The sequence below is a fragment of the Sparus aurata genome, chromosome 6 (genome assembly GCF_900880675.1).
Source record: "Sparus aurata chromosome 6, fSpaAur1.1, whole genome shotgun sequence".
Lineage (NCBI taxonomy): Eukaryota > Metazoa > Chordata > Actinopteri > Spariformes > Sparidae > Sparus > Sparus aurata.
In genome coordinates, this window is record NC_044192.1 from 16,560,198 (window position 1) to 16,574,447 (window position 14,250).

At 40.5% G+C, this 14,250-nt stretch overlaps 1 protein-coding gene across 6 annotated transcripts in view; it reads right to left on the reverse strand.

Moving 5' to 3' along the window:
• kcnab2a (potassium voltage-gated channel subfamily A regulatory beta subunit 2a) overlaps positions 1-14,250 on the reverse strand; it is an 89,986-nt gene that overhangs the window by 27,525 nt on the left and 48,211 nt on the right. The window contains exon 1 of one of the 6 annotated variants that reach the window (XM_030419172.1): positions 10,327-11,419. The exons of the other annotated variants lie outside the window; for them this stretch is intronic. Within the exon in view, the coding sequence (XP_030275032.1) occupies positions 10,327-10,538 (212 nt within the window). The 5' untranslated portion in view covers positions 10,539-11,419. Of the gene's footprint in view, positions 1-10,326; positions 11,420-14,250 lie in introns of those variants that run through there. 6 annotated transcript variants of the gene reach the window in all.

Below are 14,250 nucleotides of genomic sequence, written 5' to 3' on the forward strand. Positions count from 1 at the left end.
TGTTGTGTTCAATATTTTACTAGACTGGCCTTGAATACTGCATTGTGCATAGATGCGATGACCCTCTGCCATGGCCTGTGAGCAGGCCGGGGTCAGGTTCCCGCTGAGCCTCAGCAGACACGAACCACAACAGTAAAGTCATCTTTCTCACATCTCCCTCAATAATGAAGGGGACAGTACAGGACAGCAACACCACAGCAGCTGCAGGGACAAAGCCGGATGAGAATCAGTGAACAGGACATGTAGAGCCTGTGTCACATGTCCAGTGGGGTTGTTTACCAGGTAACCTTTCTTTGAAGTTTCTATGAACATCCGGCTTCTGATCCCAGCAGCCCAGAGAAACAAGTGAACAAGTCAAGGGTTTACATGTTGGTATGTTGGTTAATTTGATTAAAGCCAGCTTGTTGATCTATTTGGGGCTTGTTCACACACACACACACACACACACACACACGTTGTATTTCACATAAGCTTGACATAATGAATGCTGCATGTCTGAGTTAATCACACAGCTCTGCTGCTGACATTGGCTGCCATTGATGGAAGGTGACCTGTGGAAAATAGTGGAGGTGCTGTTGTTTTTTTCCATCAATGTCAATGTAAGGTGGAGAAATATCTGAGGTCAGCTAAGAGTCATTTATCATTGATTATTGGATTTGTGGTTATTGGATTGTTCTCTCAAGAAGAAACATGTGAAATAGAAAATAAAATAATGTAAAAGTGGGACATTAACACAGTAATAAAAAGTCTAATGTCAAGCCTAATGTTACCTGAGCCATTGTACTGCACATGTCTTACCTATAGTTAATGATTTCTAGCACTGCTTACTGCAGTCTTCACCTTCTCAATATAGCATCAACATAAACAATTTCTTGAACTTTGCAGTGGGAGATATTATCCAAAATAGTCAAAAACATATTACTGTCTAAATAAAATCAGACATTGAAGGAAAAAAAGGATAACTTATGAACAAACAACAAAGATGCTTGTCTTTAATGTGTGGCACAGGCACAGCACACAAGGAAATTAAGGTACCACAACTACAAAATATTGACTGACACAAAAAAATTTTGAAAAAACTCTGACACATGAGCATATGAGATTTGAGGAGAAGGTGGGAGCTGCATCAAACCTTTTTGACACATTCAACTCTATACTTTCCCAATAATAAGCAGTAAATAAAAACTTGTTTCAACTGTTGATATAACCAGACATTTTCTATCTATTTTGGTTGTGTCATTTCCCATTGCTAACACATTCCTCTGTTGGGCCATTTATGACCTACAGAGAAACTCTGTAGTGACCCTTTCAGACCAATCAATACAATTTTTGCAAATGCCTCAAAGCAACAGAATGCAAAATTAACCACCAAAGGCCAAATGGCTAATGAATGTAAACATTTCACCAGCCAATCAATGAATTACTATTGTGTGTTGTTAGTGAAGCAAATGTATGGTGCTAATTTTGTGCAGTCTGAATTGTTCTGAGATACTGAGCAGGATATTGAGTCATTGACAATAAAAATCCTGCAACGGAGCAAAAACACACTAATCTTGGTCTCAGGAGACGATAAAACAATGTGATGAAAGGATAGGCTAGGATGATTATCACAACAATACAGCTGTTCATATCATCCTCCACTATAGACAGACAAAGGTTGAGTTCATGCTGTGGGGCAAATATACAACAGTTCTTTGATTAAATAAAAAGCACAGGTCTCATTTATGGAAGGGACTAATACAACTTTACTTTAATGTGGAAATGATCTTAGCTCTTAGCAAAGTCCAGACTTGATGCAAGTGATTTTCCTGCTGGTTATGTTGGGGTATTACAATTCAGGATGTGCCAAAAAACTGAGGTGAACTTTGCATGAGCTTTTTTAAAAATGTGTATCCGTGACACACTTACAAGCTGCCTGCTTGGCTTTGTTTGTCAACCCACTATTTAGTCCACAGAATAATACATGTTGCTTGGTTACAATATTCTCCACCATCATGTGATCTTGTCTTCCAAAAAGTTAGATTTGCTCTTTTCGCCCGTGCCTATTCCTGACTAAACCCTAACTTGTGCTGACGTGATGTTACAGTAAAGAAATCACAAGGCAGATGGTGTCAGTTAAAGTTGATTTGAGATTTATAGATCACAGGTGCAGAGGTTAAAAACTGGACTCTGGAAGACAAACTGTTCAAATAACAAATAAAGCCACGTGCAGGCTGCAGCAAATACATTTCAGCCTTCAAACAGAAATGTAATACAAACCACTGGCGGACAAAAATAGCACTAAATAGAGTGGGTAGGTAATTTATCTACTCTGTACTCAGAAAACCAGTTAGCTAGTTGATGAACGAGGAAACAAGGTCACAGAGCTGTAAAGAGGAACGTGTTGAGAGATATGTTCACTGAGCAGAACTATTAATACTACCACACCCGTGGCTTGGACTTCAGCAAAAAACACCCACCGAATGCCTCTTGTCTCGTGTTTGCTGCAGGTGGTTTCCTCCTTCATTCAGGTTTAGGTACCATCTATTATACTTAGGAGAGAGGGGGGAGCAGCAGTGGAGAATTTAAGAAATTGGATTAAAAATAAAGTCCTGACTAGGGAATAAGAAAAGAGGAAGAATAGGGGAGCCACTTGGCTCTGACAAGCTGCTTAAACACATCACCTGTGATCACCAGAAAAAAAATCTCCATCATAATCTTCTCTGTATTGGCTGAAACTCAACTAGCGTTCAACACGCTAGCCATATTCATCCAATTATCTTCACTTCACCTCACTGGTAGGAAACATGAATGGCTGTGTGCTTTATCGTGCACGTCCTTCAGCATTCTACCATGAGGCTGTGTATACTCACTGCCAGCTGGGTGACCTTTATTTGTTACTCAAAACGAAGAGACTCGACTCTTCTTCCAGATAAAGCCCAAGATGGATTTGCGGGGGTGAGCTGTGACTGCAGGTGAATGGATAAAGACTTTTATCTTAAAAGTTAAACTGTTTTTTTAGACCAATATTTGGAAATTTTTTGGGAAACGCACTAATCTGTTTTCCTGCCAATACTGGAATCAATGGAGAGGTACAGAGCTAGAGCCAGGAAACAATTAGCTTAGCTCAGCAGAAACACTGGAAAGGAAGCAGGAGACACAGGAGCTCACTAATTGATGTTAGATTCAGTTTATCTAATCCATGCAAGTACAAAACTCTGAGAAGTTTTTCAGGGCATTACAAACTGATTCTACTACTTGCTAGAGACTTGCTGATTTCCATATAGTGCCACTTTAAGAGGTACTGCAGTACAACAGAGACAGCTTGTCCACTTATCATACGGTCGATGGTTCAATCTTCTGCTCCGAAGAGTCTGTAGGCACGATACTGAACCCAATCCTGGCGTCATCTATTGGTTTGTGAGTGGATGTTGGACTGGTTGTCCCTCCTGATAAGCAGGTGGTGCGTGGCAGCCTCTGCAACCAGCATCTGAATGTGTCTAAACGGATAAATGTTGACTTGTGTTTTTAACTTTGGGCAGTTGGTTTAACTAGAAGAGCACTATCTAAGTGCAAACAATTTAACAAATAATCAAAGTAATATTGCTGTTGCAATATGGCCAAGTGCAATCAAAATCTCAGGAGCTGTAATTCTTTGCTAAATACATCAGCCTGAGCAGGCAGGTGGATTTTTTTTTTAAATTTGAACAAAGCCAGACTAGCTGTTTTCCCTGTTTACAGTCCTTAAACAACAAGCTGCACGCTCTAGCTTCAAACTTAATTGACACATATGAGAGGGAGTTATTGATCTTCTCACCTAACATCTAACTTCTAACTCTCAGAATACAATTAAATGAACATTTACAACAGTCCTTGAAGCTTGCATATGTTTAATAAAATGCACCATAAAATACATAAAAACATGACTCAAAATTGATCTCTGAAACGGAAATCTCGACCCAACCCTGAGTCATCTTAGGAGGCCTTTAAACAGCCACTTAATGTGTGTACAAGCGTATACACACTCATTTGCTAAATGATTTATTTCAGGCTAAACATTTAGTAAAGTTGCAAAGTTTTGACAGTTTTATTTCTTGTTTTGAAGATGTTAACTTCTTATTGTGAGACCCAGGCAGTCATTTCTGCCCTGAGTGGGATTTAAAAGATCTGTATTACATATAGTTATACTGTTATATGTACTTACAGTGCCGTATTTGACAACAGCCGGAGAACGTGTAAAATGTGATTTTGTTTGGAGGATATCAACTTCGTACATATAGCCAGAAACGCACAGTAAAGCCACTGGCACTGAAGCGTATTAAGACAGTCGTCAATGGCAGCTTTTATTTTTTTATTAATTTTTTTTTTTTACTTGGACATAAACAGATTGTGGGCTCAGAGGCTTTTCCTCAGGCTGAATTTGTTTTTCTTCTAACTTGGGCGTTTTCAGAGGCTCTTGTCTGGGGATAAATCTGCCAGTGCCCACAGGGGTGGAAAATCTTCTGCTATACGCTGGAGAGGAACGAGAGAGAAACTTATTAGAACCTGTGGGGGGATTCCAAGTCTTAATGTCACACTCAGCTGTGCACCAACATCTTGACATGCTTTTAAATTCAATATCCTAGCCAAAGGACACTGATAGAATATATTCATGGACAATCAAACAGATGAAATGCATTTTATAATCCCAAAGTAAATGTTTTGACAGTAACCATTGCACTGAAATAGAACAATTAGACGATAAGTGAAATTGATCAGCAACTGGTCTGACAATTGTTTCATTATTTTGAGTCAGATTTGAGTTAAAAATGCCCTTATTCTCTGGTTCCAGCAACTTAAATTTGAAGATTTTCTGGTTTTCCGAGTCCTCTGTGACTGTAAACTGAATATCTTTGGGCTATGTTAGAATGTCACTGGTTTCTTGCATGTTATATTTCAAACAATCATTAAGAAAAGAATCAAAAGATTAATGAAAAATAATTGTATTTTTTGCAGTCACTATCACAAATAAGCTAATTAGCGATTTTTATATTTACATAAAAAGGACATAAACTAGCTTGTATAGTTAGAGGCAATCCAGCTCAGAAAAGGGATATTGCATTGGGAACTATATTGAACTATATGTGCAAACTTGTGCTATCTGCCTAATTAAAAAAATGTAGAGGTTAAATATTTATAATACACTTAACTAAGCATGATGCTGTGGGGAAAATGGCATTTTCCCCTGCTGGCCTGTTCTCCAGTACTTTCTGAAGTAAGCCAATGCTGGGGCCTCCTGCTACAGTATAGCCTCACTTCTATTTGTGCTACAATTTGTCCTCAATCACTGCGCCTTCCGCATTATGTAACATGCAGCTCCAATGCTTCTCATGCAGAAAGAAAAGCTGAATACAAATTTAATTGCTAGAAACAAGTCTGTTGATTCGCTGCTCCGACTCTTAGTCCAAACTTCAGACTGCATCTGTGTTTTAGCATGCTAAACTGAGCCCAACAATTATGTGTAACCCTTGAGGGAAGCAGCAATGCAAACAGTTAAATTCCTACACACACACACACACACACACACACACACACACACACACCCACACCCACACCCACACCCACACACACACACACACACACAAAGCAGATACTGAGTGGACAAAGGTCTTGCCTCTTAGAATTACTAAATCATGGCTATTTCTAGAGCTTTTCAGAAAATAATATGGAGAGAAATGAGTGGTGCTAACAAAGACACACACACACACACACACACACAGGCTCTAATTAAACTCTATCAGTGAGGCAAAGAAAGAACAGCTGTCTTCATTTTCTCCTTCAACATAACAGTGTCTCTCACATGCAGACACACTTAAAGAAACATAGGCAAAATAACCCCCCCTCCCATCACTAGCTTTTTTTATACACCAACACAGACAAACTCTCAGTGCATACAGTGAAACACAAGCCCACATCAATAAATGAACCATGCCATCGTTTGGCATTTTCTCTCCACATGCCCAGAGCAAACAGATGGTGTATGTTCTGTGTGCGTTTTAGATGGTACCTAAGAGGCTGCCGTGGACCTGAAATCTGCAGTGTGGATGAGTCTTAGTATTTACATTAGAGTGGCCAAAGTGTAGTGCTGCGTGTGTGTTCTGTTCTAGCACTACCACGGTCTATTTATGATTCATATTTCAAGGGGGAGTGCAGGCTGTGGAAAGCTGGCTCCCTGATGGAGAAGAGCCCTCAGAATGCAGGAAAATGTCCCAGCATGCACCCACACTCATGACGCCCCAAATCTCACACCCACAGCTTTTTGTCACCCGAGCCTGAGCGATGCATGCCTTTTGCATTACTGTGAGAAAATATTAAGACAAATGAAGACGCTTGGATTTATTCGTCTTAGAAAATTGGACCACAATGTTCCCATAGTGAAGCACTAATTCCTTTTCTGTAATTACAGCTTGTAATACTTAAATGAAACATTGAACCTGTATGCTAATAATTGATGAGTACATGTTCAGTTTGTAAATCTTTAACATCCTTCTCCCATACTGTCTGTATAAATTCTGCCATGTGCTACATCAAATAACTTCAAGGTGCACTCAATGAAAACATAGCTGGTGGGACGACCTTTTTTAAGCAGCATCATATCTCTGACTTTGACAATGATAAATCACAACTTCACACAACATGGTGGGATTTAAATGCCATCCGCTTACACAACCCTGCCAGCAGCTATTTACTGTGTCTGTGACTCACTGTCAACTTTACAACCCAAAGTGGACCTCCAGAGATGTGAGGAATTGTACTGACAGTCTGGGCTGAGGCGAGTTTACTTGTAGATTTACACCAGGGTGGGAGGTGAGGCAGCTCTGATTTACTTAGCCACTGCAGTAAAAGATACTGAGTGCAACACAGCAGAAATAAGAACAATGACGAAAAATACCCTCCCAGAGCATAAATGTTAGCCACAGCAGTTTAGAGAGAGCTCTCCTATTCAGTCTGCACAAAAATGGCAGTCCAAACGAAAAGTGATATTTAAAGTCATCACCTCAGCATTACTTTGCAGCAGTTTACTTGCCACGCCTAAGCAAATAAAAAATGGCTCTTGTAAAAGTAAGTAATTCCCGCAAGACCCCTTCCTAGGCTTGGTTGCTTGGGAGAAGAGCTGATAACCGGACTGTGAAAAGCAGCGGCTTTATGGGATTGACTCACCTGCACTGCCTTCCCAATCTCACAGATATTCTTCCATTCCCTGAGCTGGACTACTTTACATAATCATAAGCCATTTTGTGTGCATCATTAATTCAGTCCTGACTGAAGCCATTTAATCATTCCTTGGAGGAGGTGCCGGCTCTCACAGTCGAGCTTGATGATTTTAACCAGTCATGTCATGCAGGCCCAGTGTCACATTACCGAGTGGATCAGTCTGTGCTGAAGCTGCTGAATCCCTGCGTACCTTGAAAATACGCTCATTCTGATGAGATCCTCGGCCTTGTGGCGAAGGTCCTTTCCGACATAACCCACGTCCTTGCCCATGTGTACGCCGACAGTCTTGATTCAAGCTCAAGGCTGCCATTCAAGAAAACAGAGAGGACTGTATTCAAATGAGTCTGATCAGAATTTCACACTGCTATTCTGCCAGAGAGGATAATCGTGGAAAGTTTTGTTGGAGGATAAGCCGTATTCTTCTGGGGAACAGTTATAAAACCACTAACGTCTTCAGCTGTCAAAATGGCAAAATGAAAAGCTGATTTTAACAAAGAAAAATATATTGTGCTCAAGGATGGAGGGAGAAGTGAGCGAGCTTCGACTCCAAGAGGCACGTTGAAAGATACACAGTGACATGAGCACAGATCACTCCAGCCTACTGTACTTCCTCTTGGGCATAGTGCCCTCACCAGCATTAACCTTAGCACTCTCTTCTTTGTTTTCTTTCACTCTCTCCTTCCTCCCCTTTCATTCGCATCTCACAAAACACTATGTCTTGCCCTTGGTGCATGCATCTCTGAGCCTCACGCTGCATTTAGGCCTGCATTACCTTCAGTTTACATCAGACACACAAACACAGAGCCAGTTATGTGCTCTGGACTACACTGCGGAAGCGCAGAACACAAACAGCCGCTGGCCCCGCGAGCTGAAAATGATTTTACTCATTCAATATCATTACCCTCAATAATGACAGTGTGCCAATGTGGCGAGGCTGCCGCTAGCAAACCAGATGCAGATGATTGTGACATGCCTTCAGCAGCACTGAGGATGGTTGATGTGTTTCCTCAAATCAACGCCTGATCTTAATTCTGTCTAATTTTCAAAAAACAGACTCTTCTTGAAAGAGATCACCTTGCTATTTCTCTTCTGAAGGTTTGGGTCTTGAAAAACTTTCAACAGTTCAACCTGAAATTATTTCCTTTAAGGCTTGAATGACAATCCTTTAAAGAACACAGTACTTCTGATGATCCTGCAAAGTAAAAGAGTAGAATACAAAATACTAAAAACAAAAGAGCCTAGAAGCTTTTAATACAGGCTCTTCATCAGCCTCTATAGTGTGAGATTTTTGTTGCACTTTTAATATCACTACAAAAACTGATATCTGTACATTAAATCCAGTGTTTCCTCCACATTTATTTAGGAGCGGTGGACCACCACAATAACAACATTACTGGTGGTTACATAACCACCACAGCGTGATAAAATGAGTACCCTTTGGAAAATATACAGTATGTGTTGGTAACAATATGTTAATTAAACCATTGTTAAAAACGTGGAAGAGACTTTACATACATCTTCACAATAAGTTGCTAGTATATGTAGCAAATGGATGCAGGTTTTTAGTGAAGGCTTGTCATTCTAAATCAATATTTTTTTATGTCAAGCATCCGTCTTTGGTGAGGAGTTGAGTGACAGGTGGGAAAACAGGGTAAGAGAGCAGGTCATTATCGCAAAATAATTCCTGACAGGGTGAAAGACACCTGCGATGCTAAGCAGATTCATTGCATTAAAAGCCAGCTTGCTGTAGATCACAATGTGCTCTGACTTACCATGCTGAAAAGTAATGTGAACTCATTCTCTCAGCAACACTGCCTACAGATTCTGTGTACCTCCTCTGCTGTTCAGTTCGTCGTTCACTGCTGTTCCCCCCAGTGCTCCAAATGCACTTAAACATATTTTCCTTCATAATCTGCTCACTACTCAGCCCTTGTGTAAAAGCTGGTTTAATTTAAATAATTTTCGCCACACAACTAGAAGACATTTGCATCTTGTTATCAATACTCTGCAAATAAACCTTTGCCAACACGTTTAATATGGGGAATGCTAGATAAAAGGCAGTCATTAGTCTTTGTGTCTCTTGGGGGTTTCTGCACACTAACAGGCAAAAAGAAAAATCCCTTTAATAAAATGGCAACCCTTTCATCCACAAAAGCAACAGAACTTTAAATACTACAATAGACCAGTAATCAGTAATCAGCTGATTGAAGGGACAGCATAAATATTCAATGCAGCTTCATGTCAACGTACAACATTGTTGGCAAAAGCTATCATTACTGCAACGTGTTTGTTTGCAAGGCATGTTAGGGACTCTCCTTAATATGACAGGAAGTGACAGCTGACTTCCTGAAGCTTTTGCTTCAATAATTGGAAAAAATATCTGATTAGTTAGTTATATTTCTGTTTTTTAAATTAGACAGAAGGATCTGCAGAGGTAATTATCAACATAAACATAAATTATAAGGGGTTCACAACCAAGGGATTATTTGTGTAAGGTATACAAATCATAAAAATGCTGATTATGATCATAGTATTTTTGACTAATCTGGGAAAATACTAATTAGTTTTCTCTTTCCAGCTGATTGAATGCAGCTTACTGTAGTTTGTTTATGGTGCTTATTTGTCACCCGTGCACAGAACGGATTAGACATCAATGGCCACAATTTAATGTAAATTAAATGCCAACCACTTAGTTTTATCAATCATGTACAAAGTTCAGATAAATTTAGAAACTGGGATATTTTTCTATCATGTTTTAAATAGGTCCTATTTACGAAAAATTAATGGTAAATAAAAGTTTGGGCAGGTTAATTTGTTCCTGTCACAGTGAAGCACGACTCTTAGCTTTAATCAGTTGGCAGTTCTTACAGGGAGGAGTAATAAGAAAAACTGGCAATACAGAAATGGAAAAAAGATTGTCTTCTCCGTCATGTAATGTAGCCTGAGCCAAATAATTTGATGTTCCTTATTCTAAATCTACTTTAGCAGGAGGAGAAAAATCCTGCAGTTAAAGATCCACTCAAACATTTTATAAGTCTGAAAGCTTTGGGGCCAAATTTACAGCTACCAGCTTCCACTCAAGACATGCCCTACCTATACTTCATGCCAGTCCTCATGCTTTGCTCGCTGGAAGACGGCACACTCTGAACAGAGAGCTGTCCCAGACTGCGAGCCACCATCGCCACCGCTCTGAACTTGCTGCGAGTGCCTGTGTTTGGGCTGTTGGCGTTCTGTCGGTTTAGCCGGTCCTCCGTGTTGCGGCTCACGCCCCCACGGTGGTCCGTGCACACTAACGAGACCTGCATCCTGGCTTTCGGCTGGCTGTCCCAATTCAGATACTCTTGATCAAAACACTCTTCTGGCTAAATCAGGCAAGGCAAACTCCCAGAGGTGGAAAGTCTGTGGGTCCTCTGCAGAGCGTGAGATAGTTCAGTCTGTAGGAGGCAACTACTCTGGAATCAGCCTCACACACAGTGTGCCTCCGCTAGAAATCACTGCCCAGTTGCTGAAGTGACTGACCAGCTCACAATGTTCACTAAAAAAAGGGGGCAGAAGGGTGGGATGGTGGATCAGAAGAAAACTAAATCCTCTCAAAGGAAATCCAAATACAAGCAAAACATTACAGCATCTGTGCCTCTGCTGGTTCAAGAAACAAATGTGCAATCACTGCGGACTTCAGACACACAAATCACAGGTCGGGTATAAAGCAACAAATTAAAGAAAAAACAAAATCTTTTGCAAACCAAAGTCCAAAAAGAGCAGAGCTTGTTTGAATCCCCCTCTGCAAGTTCTTCCTCGATTCATCTGGGTGTCCCCCTCTCGCTTTATCAATAAATCAAAGAATCATCAGAGGCTGACAGGCAGATTTAGAGTCTTGCAATTTCCTTTTAAAAGCTGAGCTCAGTGCTAGAGATAACACCTCTCAGTGCTAAGCATTAAGAGTGGAAACGAATAAATCCACACAAAGAGATGGTGAGAATAAAACACGAACACACAGTTCCAGGAGGTTTTCATCTCCTCTTCTTGAATCCGCCTTGACAGTTGCACCGGCTGCTGAATACTACTGCATGTTAGGAAAAGGGCAACCTCATATTCACGTCCCAGCTCTGACCGTTGCCTGGATTAAACTTACATCTGTATGCCTTGTGCTCAGAGTAAAGCAGCACAACGCACACATGCAAGAGATGGGAGGAGAGAGGGGGGAGAGAGAGAGAAAGAGAGAGGGAGAGAGAGAGAGAGAGAGAGAGAGAGAGAGAGAGAGAGAGAGAGAGAGAGAGAGAGGGAGAGAGGGAGTGAGCGAGAGAGAGAGAGAGAGGGAGGGAATGTGGTAGGAGGGATATGAAGAAAAGCCATGAGGAGGAATATTCGGAGAGGCAGCGTGAGAGAGCAAGGCAAATCTGTTGTGTTCACAGCGGCTCCCTAAAGAAAAGGGTAGTGCATGTTTTATGTGCTCTTCTTTATCATATGTTGCCCTGCAGTGTGATTTAATATAGTTTATTCTTTCAGAAGAAAAGGAGGGAAGCCGAGTGTTCAGTGTTCGGTCAGGACTTGACGATGGTCCCAGAAAAGGGTCTCTCACGTGGGTCTGTTCAACTACCCATGAAATATTCATTATGTAACTTCATCTGTGACAATATATGTCTTAGGCAGGGCTGTCAAAGACATAACTGAGACATTGCGGTTTTATCTATACCGATTTATCCCACGTCTTTTGATTATAAAACTGTAATTAATAAAAAAAAAATAATAATGTAATCTTGGATTTTTTCTTACACTGAGCAAAGAAATAATTAAGGTAGCAGTATGCTGCTCCTGCACACTACTGTGTAACACCTGTTATCAGATCTGATGAGCAATAAAAGCATTCTGAGTCAGCGCAGGTAAGCGTGAACAGTTAAAATATGATAATGGCCGGGGGTTGAAAGTAAACACCACAGTAATTGGATTCAACGCAACAGTGGCTGCAGATTGAAAAGACAGTAGATGAGACACATGCTCCCAGTAATATAATACTGAAGCTTATCTGAGTGGACCAGCTAGTGTGCCAGGGAGATAATTAAAAGAGATGCCATCAGGAGGAGACATGTATAGAAAAGCAGTGGAGGAAGCGACCTCCATCAAAGGAATTCAGCAAACAGGCTGTTGCTAACTGACAGGCCTATTCTTGGAGCTATGACCTTTTGCTCTCCTAGACTTAAATAGAACCCTGAGGGGAAAGGTGCTTTAATTCAACTGAAATCTGATTTAAATTTCACACTGTGAGGGAAGAGCAGAGAAGCTGAGCTCAAGACGACCTTTTCAAATGCTCCTTTTTTCCAACGAAGACAAAGTGAGTTTGAGTTTAAAGGGGGATCCCCTGGTACTGACATTGTATTGAATTTATGACTGCATATCAATCTCAACAGCAACAGCAGAAGCAACATGAAGGCAAGATCGATGCTCAGATTGTGCAAGACTAGTTGACCAGTCGTTTATGTTTGTTGCCCTCACTAGTAGGCACCTGATATAGCAGTTGTTTAAAGTTATCCTTATTTTATAAACGTACTCATTTAAATTACATATGGATATTATGCACTGAAATGTCATGTCTTAAGAGTCAAATGTTGCTTTATAAAAAATAAGCATCCGTTACTAATATTAACAATGTCATCTAACTGTTGCTAAGATCTTGTGCAACCACCTTCCACTAGGGTACCAGCAGCATCTTAAATACGATTTGGAGGTTATATTTTCACTCATGTCCGGTTGTTGGTTGGTTGGTTGGTTGGTTGGTTGGTCAGCAGGATTAAGAACAATTCTACTGGCGGATTTCCCCAAACACAGATTGAGGATGGGTATCAGCCCAGTAGAGACCCCATTAATCTTTCTTTAATATTGCTGGATTAGGTTTTTTTGACTTTTTTCATTAGATAAGAGAATAATGGATGATTTTGATGCAAAAAATTAGGCATATTTAGGTGGCTGGTATCTATGAGTTAGTGAAATTGCATGAATTTGATATTAGATCAGGCCTGATCGAATTAAAGGGAACTGTTGGGTCTTCGTAGAGGAATGTGCTCTACCAAGTGCCATTCTAGTTAAAGAATGTTCAGTTTTCTACAATCTCAAATGGCTCTTATAGTATGGACATTGTTTATCACTACATATATCCTGAGTGTCAACTAGTCTAAATTTAATAATCCATGTACATGTCAGGGATAGTAGTTGTTTGGAACATTTGACAGTTATGTCCTGAACTTTGAGTCAGAGTGATGGGGAACACATTTACTGCTGATGCGATGCCCTCTACGAACACCAGTCTGACCTGACATCCCTTTACCAGAGGGTATGGTCTATGCACTCATGCCGTTGAAACGTGATGCTGCAATCCCCACCCCCTGAGAAGTTGGAGAGGCCATAGACACAAGCTCAGGCTGCACAGATACAGTGTCAGTCTTGATGTCACTTGTGATACATTCTGAGCCCACCTAATAAGGCTGACAAAAATCCCATAGCCCCAGGTACAAATGGGAACACATGCCAGGGTGTGGGGTAACATAATATATATTTAGTTAGATACATCCTCCTTCCTTCGCAAAACGGTTTTACTGAAACTGAAACCATATGATTGACTGATTTCTTGTCATTACTACACCTCATAAGTCCCGTTTTGATTTATTTCCGTCTGAGAATCTACACATTTATTGACTGGCTTTCAATGCAAGATGGTACTCAATATGGGCATGCGTCACCTGACAGACTAGTGATCCATCATTTCAATTAATCTATAGGACGACCATTTTCACATGAAAACCACACTGCATTCATTATCTTTATTCACGGTAACGGTCCAGTAAAAGATCTAAAATAAAAAATTACATAACCTCACATGCAACACAGCCTTCTATTTAATAAACACACAAGGACCTATAAACTGCCACAAATATATGCCAACAGAGTGAGCCACAAATATGTGCAATCCAATAAACCATGCCTGTCACACTTACTATGATTTAATAATTTAAAACAGGCACATCT